General features: G+C 38.1%; 1 protein-coding gene across 2 annotated transcripts in view; it reads left to right on the top strand.

Moving 5' to 3' along the window:
- The window catches only part of MCC (MCC regulator of Wnt signaling pathway), a 181,062-nt gene that overhangs the window by 141,103 nt on the left and 16,685 nt on the right, over window positions 1-23,274 (top strand). For both annotated transcript variants that reach the window (XM_021524798.2, XM_021524800.2), the window contains 7 exons: window positions 4,710-4,856; window positions 5,154-5,243; window positions 5,909-6,057; window positions 7,746-7,886; window positions 9,052-9,152; window positions 11,323-11,506; window positions 18,157-18,391. In XM_021524798.2, the coding sequence (XP_021380473.2) occupies window positions 4,710-4,856; window positions 5,154-5,243; window positions 5,909-6,057; window positions 7,746-7,886; window positions 9,052-9,152; window positions 11,323-11,506; window positions 18,157-18,391 (1,047 nt within the window). The remainder of the gene's footprint in view (window positions 1-4,709; window positions 4,857-5,153; window positions 5,244-5,908; window positions 6,058-7,745; window positions 7,887-9,051; window positions 9,153-11,322; window positions 11,507-18,156; window positions 18,392-23,274) is intronic.

The following is a 23,274-nucleotide window of genomic DNA, read 5'->3' as shown; positions in this document are numbered from 1 at the left end:
ATACCAGGAAAGATTTCTTTACCATACTCAGTTGATCACAAAAAATACATAGAAACTCAGCAAATTTTGTTTGCTCTGGTGCTCATGATATAGGAGAGGCAGAAAATTATCTGGCTGAAAATCAATGAAAGGTAGGGGATTTTTTTGCCTGGGAAAGACTCTCACCACTCAGAGCAGCTCAGATTGTTACATGAGTGTTAGATTTGGCATCTTCTCCTCCACAGATCTGTAGTATGCATGAATAAATTAGAAAGTGGGAGAAGTTCACTCCCTGTAGTTTGTTGTATTTTGTCTTCCTCCACTGTATAATAGGAGAAAGGAAATGAAGCAGCATTAGAATGCTGAGGGGGAAAAGTGCTTTTACTTGAATGGTTCAAAGGTACTGTATGATGAAACAGGTCACAAGTAGGATAGAATGGAAATAATCGCGAGCATGTCCCTCATTTGAAACTGGTTTAGAAACAAAAGCAGCAGGTGTCCTTTGAATGTGGAAATCAGTGATAGAAACAGGCAGTTCGTAGCTGTGGTGTTTTATTGAGGATGTGTTAATGACTCATGTAGTTGTCACTATGTATGCACAAAATAAAAAGACTAAAAACATGCTTCTCATGGTTACAAATAATGAAAATATTCCACTGAAATATTTTTCTGTAGGCCATGATGCATTTGGACAGCATGTCTGTGACATCTGTTAATAGTTTATTAAGTCTTTCATAAATTGAACATTGCTATATATTGTCAGCCCCTTTTCTCTTCTACTCTTACTTTCTTTTTATTTAGTTCTTAAGCTGATAAGAAACTACCTTTAATTTTTCAGTATTTCCTACTCCAATTCTCAGCATTCAAAAGAAAAAAATGCAGCTCAACAGTTGGTTCAATTGCAAAACATCAAATATTTATAAGTGAGATTTCGAGTTACTTTTGTTCATATTAATAGCTTGAGAACATCTGTTTGCACCTGACCTTTTTTTTGTATCTAGGCTATTCATTGCTCTGAAACCTAATGATTCTGTTGCCTTGTGTCTCACTTAATGAACCTGCTCCTGCTTTTTCCATTGTTCCATCCAGCACTTCTTTACTTCCATTAATTATTTGGACTTCCTTCAATCATGTGGACGATCTTTACATATCTTTTTTTCTGGGTTTCACAGACATTTCCCTGGATTTATCCTTTCCCCCTTTATTCTCAAATCCTTTTTTTTTTCCTGACCACATAATAATATCTGCTTGCCAGTTTCCACCTCATTTTAGTGCTTCAGGAGTTTATGGCAATTTTTATACCCTTCTGTATGTTTGTTTTTAAACTAGTGTGATGCAGGGATTCAGTAAATTTTTCTTTAAATCCTTCTTGGTTATTTCTCCTCCCAGACTCAGAAATCCACACTCTTCTTGTGTTATAATATAACTTTTTTGGGTTTGTTTTTATACTTGTCTTTGCCCATTGCATTTTGCCAGTTTTGTCATCGATTTCCTGTAAGACATTCCCTTCCTCTGTCTCCCATTTCCAAGTGTTTATTGTGTCTCATATGCAGGACTGCAGTTAATCTTCATTCTATGAGTTAACCTTTACCGAATAATTTATATTACATTGGTAATGATGATAAGACTTGACACAGGGGGTCAGACAATTTTTAATCACGCCTTTAAAACCATTATTTTCATAACCTGTGGATTCACCAAACCAGATAATAAAATGGCTCTTCTGAACTCTGATTTGAGTTTGGGATATTTTTTCTCTTTGGTCATTCTTTATTTTTTCTGTAGAATAGCTACTAGTGTGGAAAAGCACTTTCTGAAGAGATGCTGCATATGTCTCTATTATAAATGGAGGTTTTGGTGACCAGAAGTAGTTACCTAATGTGTCTCTGGGCAGTGTGGAAGATGGACAGCCCAGCCATGATGTGCTTGGTGAATGTGGGAATTGTGAGATGTGAGATTTTACCAGTCAGACAAACTTGCCCTGTTATCCTGCTCAGAATTAGCATCCATTACTGAGTGTTGCTAAAATTAGTGCAGTTATTTATAGCAGTCAGTTCAGCATGTAATTTCATAAATGAAGGCCTGACTTAGTAAATACTTCAGGAAGTACAGATAAGCAGGCAGCTTGTTTTCGTGGTTGCTTCTATGATACAATATTAAAGCAGTAAGTTGCACAGATGAATAATTGTGCTGTGCTCTAAGTTTTCTTCTAGAAGTGCTTTTCTGGGCAAAACTTTACCTGACTACACTCTTAAATGTGTTAATTTCTTTCTGTTGCCAGTGTTGTTTTACAGATTTGTATGAATAATTAGCTTTGCAATCCTGGCCAGTAGTCACTTCACAGTAAGAAAACACAGAATAAAGAAAACCTATTTGCATTAAAGGTTTTTGTGATACTGCCTTTGCATAAGGTAGTTCTTAACTTCAGTGTCTACCAACACTTGGCATTTAAGCAACTTTACCACTCTCTTTCCTGGCTGCACTTAAATTTAAAATAATACTTGCTTTTGAACTGCAATCTTCCAGAACTGGCTTCTGAGCATAGATGAATATTTTAGCAATTTTTAAGCTGGACATGGAGGCTGGGGTTTTATTTTATAAAGAATACATCCAAACGGTCTTCCTATTTGTTTGCTTTTAAACAATGCTGTAACTTAAGCACTTGGAGAATTTAATTTGGTACAGCCTGGGTTGAAAGAAATAGTAATAAATGGCAATTTTGACTTAATGAAGTTTTGGGGTTGCTTTTTTTTTCCTCAGTGTCAATGCCACAGTACAAGTCCTGTCTGTACTGACATTTCACATCTGCAAGCAAAAATATGCATGCGTGGTTTATTTCAGGTTTATGCATATCAACAGGCTGAAATTATTGGTTTGCAGCAGTAGAGCACTTTTGTCCTTCAGGTTTGTATTAGTGCAGCTGTACCCATGTTGAACCTAAATATGTCTGTATGAACAAAGGAGGCCTCAGCTGCAAACATGTGAAGATTCTTGCTATGCATGTCCGTACATTTTGCTCAGTTAACTTAATGAGATAATTGCATTTATGATACGTAATTCTGGGTCAAGCACCCATTATCCATTTTTCAGTAAGTTACTTTTAATACTGGGGGATTTGATTTGAGGTTTTGTGTACTTTGGTTGTTTGGAATTATTTTGTTCAAGGTCTAACACTCCTTCACAACTGAACAGGGAACTTAGAAGTGCAGTGTGACTTTATATGTTATTATTGTTGCTACTTATGGCTTTTTAAAAATACCACATTATGTAAAATACACAGACTTTTTTTTTTTTTTTTTTTTTTTTTAATTTGTGAATACCTAAAAATTCTTTTGACACTAAATGTGCAGATAGTCTGTCCTTCAGTTTGCATGCAACAGAGGGAGAGGCAGGGATACTGTTCAGGAAATAGAAGCAGGCTGTAGAGGGTTGTAGGAGGCATAAAATACTGCTTTGGTGACTGGAGAGCATTCTGCCTTGAACTCTTTCCTCTCTGCAGTAGGTTGAAGCATCTGTTGTGCAGAGAACATGACCACTGCTGCTGCTTCAAGCAGAGATTAATAAACACTGTCCAGATGCACCTACACCTAAGAAAGTCTAAGCTGTGATGCAACTTTAATTTTGTTTTTTTTTGACTAAAGGACTTCAGCTTGCTTAGTCTTTATATAGATGTATTTTAGTATAAAATCATAACTTTCTTTAGACAGTAGGAATCACAGTTGCATGTCATGCTACATACAAGGGAAGATATCAAGTGGACTGAACTTGACTGGACTTCTGATAAAATTTCACAAGTTCAGTTTTGTAGAGGGACTTTTCCAACAAAATTGTGTAGAAACCATTGTATTTAAGGACAACTGCATTCAGGGGAATTTCCTTTTTAGATGGTTTCCTTCACCTTCTCCCATCTCACATTCTGTCTGAGATCTGTGGGAAAAGTGAGCTCTGACTCTTTACCTTCTGCCATAACCGTTGCTTAAGCAGATCATTTATTCGTTGTCTGTTAAGAATTATTCCAAAGATAAACACCATAATCTTTAGCATAGCTATAGTTTGGCTCCTGCAGACCTTTCTTTTTTGGTTTTTTAACCTTTAAACTGAATATCTTTTGACATCAGTTCTAAAAGTATCTGATGTTATATGAGGACCATGCAGTGTTTGCAGCGTACATTTACAGAGAGCTTTTGCAGACTGTTGGTTGAATACTTTGCTGGTATTTTTTTTTTGTTTGGATATTACTTACTAAATGGTAGTTTTAGTTGACTCCAATTTAAAAGCATGATTAATGTTTGAATTTCTTTAACCTTTAAATATGACCAAGTCGTCATGTGATTTATTTATGTCAAGAGTTTTTTCAGCACTGGAGTTTTCCATTAACAGGAGGATTGTAATTTGATTTGTTTAGCCATCATCATCTTACGCTGGAGCTTTAGCTTTACCCCAGAGAGAATTATTTTTACACCTATAGTACAGCTGAAACTTTGAGTACTTATTCTACAGTATTCTGCATATTTCCACATTCTACATAGTTTAAAAATCTGATAGGAGTGGGATTTTTAAATAACCTCCACTCATCTGCTCCCCACGTGAAAACTTCACAGCCACCAGAGTACAAAACTGAACTTCTGTGATGGAGCCAGAAGCAATTAGATTGGGCTAGAGAATGAGAAAATCTCCAGACTATTTAAACCATAAAAGTAGAAAAATCAGAATGTTGTGTTCTACTGCAGGTTCGGGAGCTGCAGACTCGTTTGCAGAGTGTGCAGGCCACGGGCCCGTCCAGCCCGAGCCGCCTGACTCCTGCCAACCGCCCCGTCAACCCCAGCACGGGAGAGCTGAGCACCAGCAGCAGCAGCAACGACATTCCCATCGCCAAGGTCGGGTTTGTGTTCCTGTAACCCTTCTCATGACCTGGGAAAAGCAGGCTTCATTTTGTGCTGTGCAAACATGGAATTAGCTGGAGACGTTTAGGGGAGTCCTGAACAGGTCTGTGAGCATGAGCTGTGGAAAGGGATTAAACATTATTTATTGTAGTTCTCTCAGTCATAATGCAGGACTCAGTTCTCTAGTAGTTTGCTTCAGCTTTGCAAGTATAACTAGAGAACAGATGGGGTTTGTGTGATCTTTATGGGGTATGGGCTGCTGTGTAACTTGTGCAGCATTCTGACTTACAGATTGCTGAAAGAGTGAAGTTGTCAAAGACAAGATCAGAGTCTTCATCATCTGATAGACCTGTCTTAGGATCAGAAATCAGCAGCATAGGGGTAAGGACTAAGAACTGTGTGCTTGCATGATCCATGTTCCAATAAAAGCATTGTTTTTTTAATAAAATTAATATGTTTACAATCTCAAAATACTTTAAAAGCTAGCTTGAGCAAAAATATTTCAACAAAGAATATTTCATCCAGTATTAAGATCTCATTTTCCCAAAACCAGTGGATAGAAGTCATTCTCATGAGTGACTTCAAGAGGAAAATTTTCAAGTCAGTTCCACCAAAATATTCTTCAGAAAGACTCTCCAGTTTCATTTCACAGCTTTCAACCAACAGCAAACTGGATTCTGCTTTTGAAATGCCAATGTAAATCAATAACACTGTTGTTACTGTGTGTTAATATTTCTTTTACTGAAGAACTTGGCTCTAATCCTTTGCTAAGCTCTCAATAACATAAATAACTTGCATAGTAGACTTTTTAAATGTATAATGAAGTAGTGGCCTTTCCCCTTGGTTAGTAGAATTTTAGAAACAAAATGGCTTCTAAAAGTGGAATCTTGTAAATGTTCTATTCAGTGTAAAGCTCATAACAAAAACTGAATAATGAATGCATTGAAGTGAATGCATGCAATCAAATGCAATTCTTAATGCAGAAAGTATCTGGGAGAAATCCAGTGGATATCTCTTCACAATGATCTATTAACTGCCCCATGCAGGTCTCTAGTACAGTGGCTGAACACTTGGCACATTCCCTCCAAGACTGCTCAAACATCCAGGAAATCTTCCAGACTCTCTATTCACATGGATCTGCTATATCTGAAAGCAAAATCCGAGAGTTTGAAGTGGAGACGGAGAGATTAAATAGGTGAGCTAAAAATTTAGATGTACTTACACATGTTGTCTTCTGTTAGCTTCATTAGAGTTGACTGCTTTTTTTACCCTTTTTGAAAATTTCTTAGTTTAATTCCAGCTCAGCTGTGGCAGCTGCAGATAAGCATGGAATGTGCTTGCTGAAGAGGAGATTGAATCGTGTGCTAAGGATTCTTTCTACTGCTATAAGTTTGTTTGTGCATTATTAAATCAACACAGCCCCTTCCCCTATGTGCACTCTGGAGTGTCCCTTTCTGTGGCTGGCCAAGTAGTCATGGCATCTTTTGTCATAAGACACATTGCTCCTTGAAATAAGGACTCCCATAACTTAGTCTGCATCATTCTGAAATTAGCTTGCTTTGTTTTGTCCTGAAGAAACAGAATAATAACATTTAACTGTCTCAATACAGGTACTGATACTTGGTGGTGTAGCAAATAGGTTTCTGTCTGCAGAAGAGAGATTACAGCTTTCTGGTTGCAGTTGAAACACTGCTGGTGTTATCCTTTAGCAAGCTCTATAAAAACCAGTATTTCATGTCTTTTTTGGCACATAAAATCAAAACTGGATCAGGAGTATGAGAATTGTGTCTCAGCATGTCTCTATCCAAATTCTGTCTTCCCCACAGCTAGCTAGGCTCAGATTTAGTCTGATGAGTACAATATCTATTTTTATTTATAGCTGGTGTTTTTGTACTGCTGCAAAACTTTATTCTTGTTTTCTTTTTTTCTTTTTTTCTGGACACTGCACAATTACGCTTTGACAACATGTATCATTATAGAAGATGTCAAGATATGGAAAGTGGCAGTTTTAGCATTTAGAAAGGTCAGGGCTTTGTTCTGACAAACATATATACTAGCCCTTCTCAGTCTTCTTTGTCAAGAAGTTAGTGATTTCAGAGTCCTGGATGGCATGGATTTCTTAACTAACTACCTGTGCAAGGTTTTAAATTGTTTGTCTCTTTTTAGTTTTGGCATATATCAAATTTTTACAGTTAGGTAAAGTATATTGATGTGTGGTTCAGCAGGGAGAATAAACAGTAGTACTGATACTCTGAATCTTCATTTTCATGTTCAAAGTTAACTTCCTTGTGGGAGGGTATTACAGTTAAGCTTCTATTCTACTTTTGCCAGAACATTTGGAGGTTAAATTGCCTCACTGAAACCTCATTTGTAGTTTGGAAGTTGCCTCTCTAATCACAACCCAAACATGAATTCAGGTGGAATGGTTACTCTGGATTTTCAGAAGAAAGAAGGCATTTATGCAACTGCATGATCCCTGCACACACCCATAATCACACTAATGAATATGCCATTTAAAACAAGTTGCTAATGTGGCAGCAGAAAGTGAGGAATGAAGGCAGAAAAATTGAGCAAAAGGTTAATATGAAACTGTCCTATGCAGACTTGTGGCTGCAAAACCAGGATACAGCTTTCTGCTTGCTACTGCTGCACAGGGTTATGACTAAGTTTTATGGGGAGGAGAAGAGGATGACTTAAGAGAAATTTCTATCCTCTTGCCTTGTGATAGGATATGCAGAACTGATGGATTTTGCCATCTTCATTAAAAAAACACTTTTGTAAACTATGAAATTTTTGTTGTTTTGAAGTGTGACTGTCCTAGAATTTTCAGGACAGTGACTGCAAGTTAAGCTTGAAGGTTGCAAATTACTTGGTTTTTTGCAGCCGTATTGAACACTTGAAATCCCAGAACGACTTGCTGACAATAACACTGGAGGAGTGCAAGAGCAATGCAGAGAGGATGAGCATGCTTGTGGGCAAGTACGAGTCCAATGCCACGGCCCTCAGGCTGGCACTGCAGTACAGGTATGTACCTACACAAGGGGCTCAGCCAGGAAGAGAGAGCTGGGGGAGACTTGGTAGAAGTGTTTAAGAGTGAAGTTGATGGTGTGCCATAGTAATAGTGTTTATTTTTTGTTTCCTCCCTAAAAAGACACCCCTTTGGTTAAACTGCCTGACAAAACTACCCAACTGAAGTTATTCTTACAGGGTATTTCAACTGTTGTTGACCAGCATCTTACAGGAATGTAGAGGTTTTATCTCTTCATTCTTAAATACTGAATTAGTATTTGAACTAGGGGTTGTGTGTAGGCTGAGGCTGTGTTGCTGAATCCAACCTTAAGATACAGGTTCTCTGTACTTTCCCAAGACCAGTGGAGCAGAGATTGTTAAACTCCACATAACTCAGAATTACTTTGTATCACATCAGTTGGAATTGTGGATTAATGGCTTGGTATTTGGTAGTAAGTATGTAAATTTTCATGAAACTGTTCACAAAAATATGGTGTCACTTAACACCTTCAACTGCAACTAATTTTGGAAAGGCAGATTTGGTCTTGGAACAAACCATGTGCCTTTTAAAGAATGTATTCTTTTACTATCAGCCTTGAGCAAATTGCAATGAACTGTAAATTTATAATAGTGTATTAGTATGTATTTTTAAAAACATTAAAATTCAACAGGGATTGTATGACTCATAAATATAATTGGAAGCTCTTCTGTCCTAAGGAGGAACATCTTACAGTCAGGACAGAACAAGAAGTATTTTTCTTGCCTCTTTTCTACTTAGAGCACTGTGTAGTATAATTATATTGTAGAGTATAGTATACTGTATGTTGTATATTAAGACACTCTGGGAAAAATTTGTCAAAGGGATCATCTTGACCGCTGTTTCTATTGCCACCTGTTTAAAACATGCTTCTGGAGCTTCCTTTATTTTGGGTCAGTCTCTTGTCTTTTGACTTGTTACATTACTTGAGGCCAGCCTGTCACTGGTACAAGAATGGGAGACTGCTGAATGTTTGTGATAGAAGCTATGTGTATCATATTCTTTAATAACCCTGCTGCTAGACAAGTAGTATAGAATCATGCAGTTAATCAGACAGCTCTTTTTTCGTTGTTGCTATTGCAGGTATTGTCCTTCTTTAAAATTGCAGTTAACATTTTTTGTGGTTTTTGTTTTCCCTCTCAGTGAACAGTGCAAAGAAGCATATGAGCTGCTGTTAGCATTGGCAGAAAGTGAGCAGAGTCTCATTCTTGGACAATTCAGAGCTGCAGGTGTTGGTTCTGTTGGTAAGATGTCAATGTATCACTTAATTTAAGTGTTGTTCTGGCATGTCATCTAACATTGGTTGTAATGGTGAATCATATCATCACCCATTAGTTAAGAATGTGCTCCAGTAATTTCTTGGTTTTAACTATTTAAATGATTTTATACGCCCCAAAAATAGAGGTAAAATGCAAGAGAGCAATTTTAATTCACCTGTGTTGGTTTCACAAGGAGATGCCTCTTCTGGCAGGGGTGAGATTGTTGTAGGCGTGTAGCTGCACAATACCAGTGAGCACAGTGGCTTAGGCCTGTGCAGCTGTGGTAGTTGCAAGTCCAGATTCACTAAGATTGACTCCCCAGAAACAGTCTAATCTGTGAAAAACTGAGATTAAAATAATACAAGTGTAGCATTGAGTATGAATAAAAATTGTTTTTAAGGCTGTAGTTTTTCACCCTGTTTTACCTTTGTTGTGGAATTTTAAAACATTCTATCTTCTGTTTAGCCTGTATGTTCTGTGCTTAGTTAATCCTGTGGCTAGGTGTTGTTTTTTAATATGCTGCCTACTAAATAATGGAACAAGCCACTATCATAGGTACAGTACAGTTCAGAAATTTGGAGCTTGGCATTGCTGCTGGCTCCATTCTTCTGATAGAAAGAGGTGATTGCACAATGAAATTCCAGTGTTAATAGTTCCATTCCTTTAATTGATAGGAGAAGGCAGTCATAGTAATCTTCAAGGAGAAAGAAGCATTCAGAGGGAGAATAACTGTTCATACTGTGCTGATGCATAGCTGGTGTGTTAAGAGCTCTGGCTTCTCAGTAGAGGGGATGTCTGAGATTTTCTTCTACCTTTCTCCAACCTCTGCTGTTCCCTCCTACAATATGCTAGGGAACTTGTCCCAGCTGGCAGAGATCAGTGAGTAGCAAAAGTGAATTTAGGCTAGGATTTTCTAATCATGTAGGTGGTAGAAAGAAATCTAATAAGGAAGAAATGCTTTGGGTTTGAGTAGGATTTCATCTGACGTGCATTTTATGGAAGAGACTGTAGTTAAATTTTTATGTAGGTATCTGTCTACAGCTCTTAATTATCGGTTACAGCCCTGAGAAGTAGTGCAAATTTCCCATTACACAGCACAGCGTGGAGGAAGTTGTGTATGTTTTATGTAACTTTACTTCATTATGAAATTTGATGAACACACCTAGATAAAATAACAGATTTTTGGTTTGAAGATCAGTGAAGCTTTATATCAACATCTGTGAGCAGAAAATCCATGGGAGTTACATCACTTAAAGATGAGCATATCCAGCTTCTCCTAACAGAGCATCCTTTCTTCCTCATCAATGTTATTTCTAGTGCATACCCTTCACTCAACAAGTGTGCAGTATAGGTAATTGACTTGAACAAGGATTACATGAAAATCTAACACATGAGCAAGCTGTTGGGTTTTGCTAAAGTACAAATATATTGTAGCTTAATCTACAAATACATTTGTAGATTTTCTGTGTAGCCAGTAACATGTCTTAATTTAGTTACTTGACTGCAGTGCAGCTGGAAGACTGTAGGAGTAGTGACAGTGGTGGTTTCAGTTCTGCTTCTCCTGAAGTTTACCAGCTACATGGGTGCTGTATAACCACTAAAAATTATAGCAACTTAACCAGGGCTAGTTTTCTTTTGGCTTAGTATGCATGACTGTAAAATGTGAGAGGGTGCTTCTGAGCAGCAGAGCGATTCTTCTGTCTGGCCAGGCAGCCTGTAAGAAGGTGTTCTGGAAAACCATCAGGCTTGAGATCAAGGTGCCTTGGAGAAGCTGTGGAGATGACTACTCTGTGAAACCACACTGCACTGACTGGAGTAAGAGTTGTAAATGAGGCTGAGGCTTTTCCAGTGGGTTCATAATTAGAGCATCCAAACCTAATGCTAATGCAGAATGCACACCCATTACAAATAGACAAGCTAAAATTCTGCATCACTTAAGACATGTTGCCTGGAGCCATAAGTACCTGGAGCTTGTGATGAGGAGCAGGGTAATTCAGGCCAGTGTCCCAGTTAATCACTGATGCTCACAAAGAAGTGAAGTTGCTTTTAGTTCATAGATTGGTAATTTATTGTCATTGTCTTGGTATAAACTGAGAGCAAGTAGAAGGATCTCTTGCCTTAATTCCTGACTGAAACATTGTTTTCTTGAAAACAGGGGACCAGAATGGTGATGAAAACATCACACAAATGCTTAAGAGGGCTCACGACTGCCGGAAGACAGCTGAGAATGCAGCAAAAGCCTTGCTGATGAAGTTGGATGGGAGCTGTGGGGGAGCCTATGCAGTCACAGGCTGTAGTGTGCAGCCCTGGGAAAGCCTATCCTCCAACAGCCACACCAGGTAGCTGCAACTCTTCTGCTCTCCTAATCTCCTAATCTTTGATTCCAGACAAAAAGTTATGTTCTATTGTATTTGGTGAGCTACCTTCCTTCACCTCAGTCCTTTGGCTTCTGTGCTTTGATTTGTAAGTTGCCATGCCTCAGTGGTCTGATTGTCTTTGGACTTTGAGGAACTCCAGCCAACAAGAGTTTTGTGTAAATTTGTTGCAAATGGGTTACTTAGAACTTTGATCTTCCTTATGAAGGGCAAAACCATTATGTTTGTTTTACTACAGTGACTTTCCTACTGTTTTATTGGAACTCAAATCATGTTCTTGTTACTCATATCTATTGTATGCAGATAGCATGGATGTGCAGAGAACCAGAGATCTGAAACAGGCTTTCACTGGAGTTCTCAAGAATTATTTTCTAAATGTTGCAAATCTAGCCATCACTTTTAAACCATTTCCTCTCCCTTTTCCTTCCTTACACTTTGCACCCATCCAAATTATTCCTTTTTATCCTGTTCTTTTCACTCATGGTGTGGAATAGATTGGATTCTTCCAGGAAGGGCTGGATACTGCAGTTTTTCTGAAGACTTATAAAATAATAAAACATAGATGAGCTATTATTGCAGAAGTGCTCCAGTTCAAATATATCTGCCAGGAGCTTCATTTTGAGTTTTTGCCTGCCTCTGGTATAATTGTACTCTGCAGTAAATATGTGTGCTTGTGCATGGATACAAATTTGGCAAGTGTCCTGGATAAATATAGATGAGCATTTTTCTCTTTAAAAGTTATTTTTGTTTCTCAGATTTGCTCTAAACCTTCATTTTAATTCAGTTTTCTAGCCAGTTCTTTATTCAAATGCTGTCATTTTTTTGACACTTCAGAAGTTTATTTTGGTACTGTATCATTTCCTCTTCTTGCTGATGCCTCCTCCAAAGGATCTTATTTCCTGCCATATGACTGGTGTGGAATAGCTAAAAAGGGAGCAAAAAGGTAATCTGAGGGAACAGGGTCCTAATGTGAGGTGAATTTTAATGTTTTATCCAGAGAAGTTTTCTGGTGCACTCTCAGTACACTGAAGCTGTGTCTTTACATAGAAATGATTGTGGCAGCATCTGTGCTAGTAGCACACTTGTCCCACTTTCTACCAAAGCATTTAAACCAGGCTAGAAAGAAATTACGTGAAGCTGTTTCAAAGACTTGGCTTGCTGTGTCTTAGGCCATATCTACACCTGTATGCAAACATGTTGTCTGTGTCTACCTATAGTAACACCTGTACCTAAGCCAAGCTTGTTTCCCATTCTATTGTTTGAAAGAGTCATTTTCAGTTTTTCAGAACTACCTCAGTGTTTTTGTTCCTTGTGAGATAGTGGCATGTAGTCAGGGTATAGTGATTTTTTTTTTCCTTGGAAACAGTTCAGGCAGTTTCCAGTATTGACAGGGAAGAACTGGCGGGGAGGGGGATTGTTCCTGTATTTGCTTTCCTAGACTTGCACTGAAAGTGTTTGGTAGGAACATAATCTCTATAGCTCTTGCTTGCTTTAACAGAATTTTTGGGAGGATAAGAGTCTGTGTTTGTGTCTGTGTTCAGTGGTGGTCAGCTGGACCTCTGTGTATGTGTCCATGTATGATGTTGGTTCAGAAGATGAAGTTTCAGCAGAGTATGTTTAAAGTGGCATAGAATTTAAAATGTCATCAGGATAAGCTATGTCATGAATATGAAAATGCAAATTTAGTGTTTTAATATTAAAGAAATGTTTTATCTTGAATCACCATTATCATTATGGTATTTTTTTCTGGTGTAGAGCAAGATATTGTGCTGAATGAGGTAACTTCTACAATTTCTTTTTATATAAGTGGAATATAGGAGATAAAAGCTGATGTCACTCACCCAGAGAGCACATAGCAAGACAGGAATTTGTGACATCGGAACCCTGATCTGATTATTACTTAAAAATTGTTGTCCCTTTCCCCTCCCCCATGTCCAAAGTAGTTTATCTTTGCCTAAGCATACGTATCAATGAAGACATTTTTGAAACTTCAGCTTCTCCAGAAAATGTAAATCTTCTCTTTTTTTCTTCTGTTACATTCACGTGACACATGGTTAGAGGTGTTTTCAGATTTTTGCTACCCTGTCTCAAAAGAGAGGAATCCCCTCTTCAGCTTACAGCCACAAACATTGTGCTACCATATTGATGAAATACCGGTCTTGGTTCCAAAGGCATGTACTTTTATATATCACAGAACCACAGAAATCAAGTTTGGAAGATATCTTCAAGGTCATCCAGTCCAACCATTACCCCAGCACCACCATAACCATCCCTAAACCTTATTCCCAAGTGCCACATCCAAATACCTCTTGAACACTTCCAGGGATGGCGACTCCACTGCCTCTCTGGGCAGTTTATTCCAATGTCTGAAGATTCTGTCAGTAAAATTTTTTTTCTAGTATCTAACCTGAAACTCTTCTGGCACAATTCAAGGTCATTCCTCTCACCTCTAGTGAGTGCTGTGTGAACCACTGCCCACCTGGGGACCATTGCAAAAATAATTTTACAGTGTTCAATTAAAACCTCCTTTGAATCTGCAAAACAGATTTTTCTTGCTTTTGATGTTTCACTGTTGAAGGCGTTTAATTGCAGATATGTATTGCTGCCTTTTCCCTTTGAAACTAAATTAATAAAGTGGCAGTAGGATGATGAGAACTATCCTTTGTTGAGACTTGTGACAAATAACTAATTCTCCCTGTTGTTTGAAATCCTGTAGAATATGGATTTACAGTGGAATTGTTGACCCATCTTGGGCTTTGAAATTTCAGATGAGATTCTGAATCAAATCACTGAACATGTTACTGAGAGTAAGTGCTTGGTGAGCCACTAGTGATGAGTGGTTAAAGACTTTAAAAGGCAGCAACTGAAATGAAAATAAATGAAAAGCAATGAAAGAGCATCTAAATTCATTTGACTGGCAGCAGCACCACAATAATGTTGCCAATTCAGTTCTTGAAAATATAAATCAGTTTGCAATATAGTTGGAAATCATAATTATTTTAAATGGACAGAAGCTAAGTATAGAACATACACTGCCAACAATGTTTGACTTACTGCACCTTTGGAAGGAAACAAAAGGGAAGAAGCCCAGTTGTAACACTGTCAGAAAATGGTGTATTTTATTCCAGGCTTTGCTAGTAAGCCCAACCTTACCTCTGGGTTCATGGGAGGACAGATCGGGTTCCTTATGTGGAAAAGCAATTCTTTTCAGTATTATGCAGTGTCACAAAATATCTGAACTTGGTCAACGGTAGGAGTAGATCTCTCATCAGAACCATCTCAGGTTTCAGATAACTTGGTGACAGACAAGACTATCTTGGCTGAGGCATGCAAATAAGTTATTTGGAAGTGTCTAAATAGGTATTTCAGTGTTATCTGTGTAACACTTTGTTGCTGGACTGAAGCAGTCTCAGAAGGAAGCAGGGCAGTTTACCAAAGGCTCTGGTATTAGCTGTTGTTTGTCCTGTGCCTAATTGGGGTATTTTTCAGTTTCTGAGGAAGAGAAGCTGGCATTGTGCTGTCCCAGATCTCAAACCACAATGTTCAGCTAGAAAGAAGGTGCTTGGACTATGTGCACAGTGGAGCAACTGCATTCTTTAAAGCTTTAGGTTCTGTGCAGGTATTAAGCAAGTTTATAGATTCAGTTCTGACAATGTTAATCTCAGTTCTACTGTATTATCCACACCATTACTTAATTTCAGTTATATTAATTTATTTACTTGATTTTTAACAGATAAAATAATGCTCGTTTAGGGTTTTATGGATACATTTTTGTAGCGTGCAGAAACTACTCACAGAGAAGCACTGCTGAAAACCTCTTCTATGTCCATCCACTGCATGTTACACACACACATGCATGCTAGCAAATAACATTGACATTACACTGTACCAGCCCATACATTTTCCAAAAATTGTGTATGAAAATTAATTTTACATCACCTAGGCATTACATCATCATAAAAGACTCAAGGAATGAAACAAGTGTGAAGAATATTTCTTGTTCTCATACAGCATCCGTGAGAATGGGCAGACTGATGTATTCTCTCCAGCTGTGATGAAACTGTGATCCTTTCCCTGTGCTTACCTAAACACTTGAGAAATAAGAAACTGCACATCTTTTGCAACAGTTTCCTGTGGTTTTTGGATGGATGCATTATACTGTAAATGTTTTCCTTTGTCTTGATTGCTGTTCAGAAGGGAAGGCAGTATCAGAAATTCAGGATGAAGTGCTGACCAGTTGTCATCCCTTGAAGAGAGCAGTAGTGGACCAGCACTGTGTCTATGGAGAGCTGTTTGTTGGGGTTTTTGGGGCAGCACACCCTGGCAGAGTTGCTGGGGAGATCGAAAACACTGCAGTGCTGTTTCTGTCCCTTCTACCCCAGCTGCTTCCAGTCTTTTGGGTGGGGATATGCTGCTAAATGCAGTGGGAGGCTGAAGGTTCTTGTCCTCTTGTGTGCTGGCTGAGACACAAGTTCGTTACTGAGCTCCCTCCAACTTAAAAAAAAAACCTTGAAGAAGAAGAGGAGCTTGCTAGCAATTCACCAGAGGAGCCAACTCAGCTGCAGACAGGCAGGCAGGCAGCCAGGACTGAAGTAAAAGCAGGCTGAGTATCACTGGCAGCAGCCCAGACTGCCTTCCTCATTTTGGGTTCCATTCCCCTAACATATATATGCATAGCTGTGGGTCTTCAAGGGCCAAAATCTGTGAATATGCATGGAGTATGAGGTCCAGCTCAACATAACAATAAACTTTTAACATTTTTTTGCTCAGGTTTCATTTGCAGCAGGAAGGCTGGGTTTTCTTTCCTTTTCAAGCAAAAACTGAGATGAGGTCTTCGTGCCCCAAGACTTTTAAAGCTATCTTTCCTCCAACAACAGCTGTTTTACATTTAATCCAGAAAAGCTCTGCAATTGCAGTCTTTGGGTGCTGAGGACGAAACTTACAACATGACTTCAGTACAGAATAAAGTACTTTCCACATTGTCTATCCTCATTCTTTTTATATAAATATCTAATTCAGCAAGATACCTTTAGGTTCAGTAAAACAGGCTTTAGTAAGTGTTTCATGATTTTCTAATCAAGAAATAGTCTGAACAAAAATTTGTTTCAGCCTGAAAGGATTTCTATGCATATGGGTACTGAGTGCTCCTAAGCTCCGCTGCAGAAGGAAATGGATGAAAACAAAAGCAAAGACCAATTTACAGTTGTGTCAACTATAGCAGGCACCTCTTATCCCTCAGAAAAGGAGGGAATAATGTGAAATAAACGTAGAACTGTAGTAAAGAGCTGTAATACGATATTCCATGAGGGGGAAGGATTTTGAGAAAATCCTGCTGATTCTCTATCTTTTCCAAGGCTGTCCTTGGAATTTGTGGAAAGATGGGCAATTATATGAAGCACTTTAAAAGCACAATGTAGCTTTAGCTGAAGTAGAACCAAAGGAAAGAGAAAAATCAATCCTGTCTTGATAGGCTTTCCCTTTGCACATGCATAATATTTTAGGACATCATCCTGGCTCTCACACCATCTAGCGGGTGGGACTTTCTTCTTATTACAAAAATGTTGGACAGCAGTGCAATTTGATACAGAAAGTGATTTATTCCCCTGCTGATAACTGAGATCATCTAGCATTCCAGACAGGCACAGTTAATGGATGACTTATCCCTCACCCGGCAGCTGATTGCAGGACCTCAGGAGACAGCAGGGAGCTTTGAGTGAGGCTATAGAAACAACATAGCATTTTATTTTCCTTTTAGTGTTATTGCAACTATATTCAGCCCTGGAATGCTACAGCTGTGTAAGTCTGGGCCCCCTGCAGCATTGGCATGCATAGAGGTGGGTAGGCAGCACTCAAGCCCCCGTTGCTCTAATGACATTATTACCCCTTTCTGCAATCTCTGTGTAAACACTTATGGGGCAGAGTAATGGGCCCTTATTTGTTCAGAAGATACACCAAATCTTTCATGATGACTTTTTATTAGAATTCCTGCTACTCCATTGGTTAGTTTTAAATCACTCTATCCCTGAAGGAATGCTGAGGAGTACACCTCACATGAAGTGATAGTTCTCCTGGCATCTGCCAGTGGATATTTCATTAGGTTGATTCCTAAAAGTATCCATTAAAATATCTGAGGTGATAACTGATATGGTCATAAGCAGAGATGGATCAAGTCTAGGTTCATTCTTTTTTTCTTAGCAGATGCATCTTCTCAAAGAAGACTCAGTGTCTGAGCAGTTTGCTGTGTTGTTATTGCTAAGAAGTCTTAATAGTTTTTTTTTTTCATTTTTGAATAAAAAAAATCCACCTTTTTTTTTTTTTCAGAAGAAACCATTTCAGCTAAAGTAATGCTGTTAGACATCAGTTAAATATCTGGCTTTGCAGAGAAGTTGTCATATAATCAATTTTATTGTGCAGCTTAAAGAATTAATTTGTATCCTGAATTTGTCACACCTCACATTGCAGTGTCCGTCCAGTCATGCTACATCTGTGTCCTTTCTATGAGCTTTTAATTAAGATTCAGTTACGTTGATGAAGTATTGGGAGGATGTTTGATGTAAAAATTAGGAATTTGTTTCAAATGTATATTTTTCTAATACCATTCTTTGTCTTTCCAGTACTACCAGCTCCACTGCAAGCAGTTGTGACACGGAGTTTACAAAGGAAGATGAGCAGCGGCTGAAGGATTACATCCAGCAGCTGAAAAACGACAGGGCAGCAGTGAAACTGACAATGCTGGAGCTGGAAAGCATCCACATTGATCCTCTTAGTTATGATGTTAAGCCACGTGGAGACAACCAGAGGCTGGACCTGGAAAATGCAGTCTTGATGCAGGAACTCATGGCAATGAAGGTATTTTATTCATAATCGAGAGGGGAGCTGCTCTGCTGGCAATGCCTCTGTGTCACAAAACATGCTCAGTCACACGTGGGAGGCTTTGATAGTGGTCACTGGGTAATAAAGGGTAACTTTGTTGAAACACATAATCTGGACTGAAAATCCAGTAGTCAAAAAGCGACAGAAGGCAGTGCATTAACAGTGATGAGCTATGTGTGTTCTGAATTAGGAAGACTTCATCTGTTTTTCTATACTTGGAGTGCTCTTCTTGACAAACCAGATGCTCTATTTGGAGAGATATGACAGCTGAATTGCTCAGGGATGACCTAAAAACCATGATTCAGCACTTCCCAAGAGATAGTTCATTACTTATGAGCTTGAGAATATGCATCATGATTATTTGTGAACTGAAGCAGAATAAATTCATATTGTTGTGGAAGGACGAATGATCAGATATCATCCCTAATGCTCTCTGGCAGTTGGTCACAAGTCCTGAGCTGTTCTAGGCACTGTGGTGCAATCTGTAGCTCAGTCCAGAGACTGAACAAAGGGTAGGGTGTGTAATGACTTGCATTAACAGAGGGTTTTGGAGAAAACCCTGGTTTATATGTCCAGCTCTTAAGATGTGATCTAGAAAAGCTGATCTTTACAGACCAGGTGTAGAGCCTACATTATTTTAAGTCAGTCTTCTATATTGATTTTGAGAGGTGAACTAAAACATAGGAACATACCAAAGGCAATACAAGTGTATGTCTGCATTGAGAATTGATTCAGTTTGATTTCTGTATTTTAGCAAGCGCTAATTTAGCCAACTAATTGCTGAAATGTCAGGTGATGGTATTGAGTGGGACAGAAAATCCTAATAGTTTCATGAGTTTCTAAAGCCAGAGATTTTTGTTCAGATGTCCTGCTTCTGGCTAAGTGGTAGCCTGGTGATGATAACTATGTTCTCGGCGCTGCTGTTTTTCCATGATGACAGTCACAGTTTTGCAATAATGCATTCATTATTTGCAGTTCAGAAAAGATTGCTTGCTAGACCTTGGGAGATGTAAAATTATGTTACTTGTTTGAATACTTTGTGATCAACAGCAATATATTCCCGACAACTAAAACATGCAAGCTGTACTGTAAGATGTTGGTAGATAATCAGATGTGTATTTCAGATATCACTCTTTTTTTTTCCAGATATCACACTCCTTTTTTGTATCCAGATCTTCCCTGAAATCTCTTGTACGCCATGTACGCCATTCTTACCTCTATTTTTCAATTTTCACTTATTAATTTTTCTAATTATTTTAATTTAAAAGTAAGGGCAAACTGTGGAGCTGTATCCCTTGTGAGTAGTGGCCTAGTCTTCCCTGACTGTCAGGAACACCAGCAGTTGCATATCATAATTTCTGGTACCCTTTTGAGTGTTGGTAATTCTTTTGTCCCCACAACAGTCATCTAACTTGTTTTTGACACACAGCATCCATTTGGCTGGACCTGGCAGTGTTTTCACTGCTTGAATTGCCTCTGGGAGAACATTTTCTTCTTGATTGGGTTGTGTGTAGTGCATACATAATAGACACACATTTTGCACAGGTGTGTGAAGTTATTTTCAGCCCTATGCAGTACGGAGAAACTGACAGTACTGTTACTCATTGTAATTTCTTGTACTTCGCTGAAATTCACAACTGCAGGAAAACCTTACATTTCTGAAAGAAGCATTGTGAAAACTCAGTTGTGAAAATTTGTGATTTGTCAAATGTGTTACCTATTAGCTTCCATGGTTGTTGCTCAGGTCTGCATTTCACCTCCTCATCTGTTTGTCAGGCTAGACCAGAGTTGAACCTAAGGTCAGGAATCACTTCGGCTTTCTGAGTATATTTTTTGCATCAATTATATAAAACATGTATCTTACACAGCATATGCATCTGCCTCCTTCTGAGACAAATGGAGAATTAAAGTTTCCCTACAGTATTTTATTTAACTTGAAGCAGATGGTCTGCAGAAGACTTCATTGTTTAGCATTTTTAATTTGTCCTCTCTGTTCTACATTCTAAGCAAGGACAATATAGCTCTACCAAGCTACTCAATGATTTCCTGTGTTGCTGGGTCTTAAAATCTCCTGCTGTTTTCCCAAAATTTGGTTCTGCATTGGAATCTCTGCCACATCTTTTGGCACCTTCCATTTCTGATTTCCAGTAAAAACTGATCACCTCATCAGTTTGAAATACCCTTACAACAATAGTTCTTCATTATTAATTAGAAAGGCAGTTTGAGGGTTGTTTCTATGCTGCCCTGTTCATTATTACTTTTTACTGATCCAGAGCATAAGACTTAGTGGTCTGCCATTACTTCTAGAAAATTCAATTCTTTGCTTCAAGCAATAATTAACCATGTTTCCAAATACATTCTGTCTTGGGTTTGTCATTGAGTAGTCTTGCTTCGAGGTCAGTTGTTGTCATGCCCCAGTTAGCAAGGAGATTACTTCTGATGGGTGTAAATAATTCTTGGTTTACAGCCTTTCTGAATTTCAAAGGACTTAATCTAGATAAGAAGTCTCAGCTTTCTACACTGATAATTTTTCCTTTTTTGTGTACAGGTGTTGATAATGTTGCTCATATGTGCTTTGAGACTACAGTCTCTTGGTGGAAAATGTTAAGAATTCCATTGTCCACAGTTGTTACAGCCCTTCATGCTCATACAGATTTGTATAGTGAAATACAGTTAACTAGAGCATGACATTTATCTGCTGTGATGTTTGTTTTAATTCTGAAGCCTGGTATGTCCCACCTTGTTTACTGTGGTTTTCCTGGAGTCATGACTTTCTGTGACTTTAAAAACTTCTTGCAACATTAGAGTCCTATGTGACCAAATAGAATACAGATTTTGATTTTGAGAATTCTGTGGTATCTCTGATTATTTTGAATTAGAATTTTTTATTTTCCATTCAAGTTTTTGCCCAAAGTCAGGATTACAGTATGACTGCAAGTATAAAATATCCCTCAATATTAAATTAATTAGTCCCAAAACAACTGCTGGATTTGATACCTGAAGCTTGTGAATTTGCATGGATTGTATTAAGTCTTGTGCAGTCCCCTAGAAGAGGTGCACTTGCTACCTCCCTCCTCCTTCAGGCTTTCATTTAGTGAATGCCACTTGTGCTCACACTCTGAAGATGCAGGTGTGTTAAACCGCAAAAGAGCTTCACAGCAACCTGTAACTGGAAAAAAAGGGAAATAGTAAATGTACAACGGTGGCGCTGTCACTTCAATTAAATTTAGATGCAGTCTTCAGAAAACATATTTTCATGGAAAAAATTGCTGCATATTGACTCTCTAAGTAAACCTGAGCTACTTGAATTTTCCTAAAATGGCTTGGGTCCATACCACAATCCTCAACTGCAGTTTGAATTTTTAGCCACCATCAGCCTTTCTGTTCCCTCCTGTTCCTTCTCTGTGAGCCTCTGTAAGACACTGGCTGACACAAGCTTTTTAACTTTTCCCCTGTTTTTTGGGGGTTTTTTGCTTCTTTGCTTCCAAGTCACATTGTTTTGACATGAGAAAAGTAACATACAGGAAGTGCATGATATGTCTTCTGGGACAGGATGCAAACTGCTGAATTCATATATGATGATCTAATCTTACTGTCTTCATAAACAAAGGAGTTAAACATTGATTGTCAAATTTTTATTGAATTTGGATACATTAAAATTATGAAAATAAGTCAAAATTTTCGCATGATGAGAAAAACCTGTTCCAGAGATTCATTGCTGTAGTGGATAAATTCACTTTTTTATTTTAGAAAATAAATGCCCCTTATTTCTGGACTGAATTTGCCTAGCTTCATCCTCTAGCCAGGAAAGGTCTTGTCATGACCATGCCACATGGACAGCCGAAAGTATCTTTTATTCATACAAGTGTCAAAATGCTCTGTTCAAATTACTTCTCAGCCTTCACTAAGCAGTCTAAGTAGATTAATGGCTTTAGAAGTAGAGACTTAAGAAGTTAAATGCATACACTTGAGTATATCAGACTATCCAGTTCAACTCCTGTAATAAAATTTCCCCATCATTATTTATCAGTATTGTTCACATTTTTTTTACTGTTGACAGAGGCAATTAAGGGTGAGTTTGCCTAACAACTAAATTTATGTAAACCACATTGAATGAAACTGGTTGTGCTTCTAACCTTCAGTTCACAAACACACAGATGAATAAATCAATGACATTAAAGCTCATACAAACCTTTCCAAATCCCTCAGGTTTTTTAAGATATGGATTTTATTTTTGCATGGTTCTGAATAAGCCAGTGATGGTTGTAACTGTGATACACCTGTGTGCACTGCTTACTCTTAATCCAGACAGTAGATTTTTGGTAGGAACTTAGATTCCGGGAATCTTCAACATAAAAACTTTTTCTAAATACATGTAAAGATTTAGTTTTGTATCACATTTGTTAATAATGACTAAAATATGAACAGCATTATTTTTGAACAATAAGGCAAGATGCCTGTATTATTTTTGTGATTAGGGTTGGGGTTTTAGGGGTTTTTTTGTTGTTTTGGTTTTTTTTGTTTGTTTGTTTGTTTTAATAAATAGTGACTTGTTCCAAGACTGGCCACACAACAAGAAACTTCTGTCTTTCAGAGGTGTTTACACAGTGAACAAGAGAAATGTAATACAGAAAATGTCTGCATGAACTTAGTATTCACCCATTAAGTGACCTATGGCAAGGCAAGCTAAACAGTGGAAACATGAGTCTGGGTTGAGGTTTTTTGTTTGTTTTGTTTTGGCCGTCTTTTGTTAGTTTAGTGATGGTTTTAAGCACCTAATGTAAATTATTTATTAGTACTATCTCAAAGGTTTTGTGGATATTGGATTTTTCTGGGTACAGAAAATAACTAGGCATTCT

The sequence above is a fragment of the Lonchura striata genome, chromosome Z (assembly GCF_046129695.1).
Source record: "Lonchura striata isolate bLonStr1 chromosome Z, bLonStr1.mat, whole genome shotgun sequence".
Classification (NCBI taxonomy): domain Eukaryota; kingdom Metazoa; phylum Chordata; class Aves; order Passeriformes; family Estrildidae; genus Lonchura; species Lonchura striata.
The sequence above is the reverse complement of the archived record's forward strand: the minus strand, read 5'-3'. Positions and strand labels throughout refer to the sequence as shown.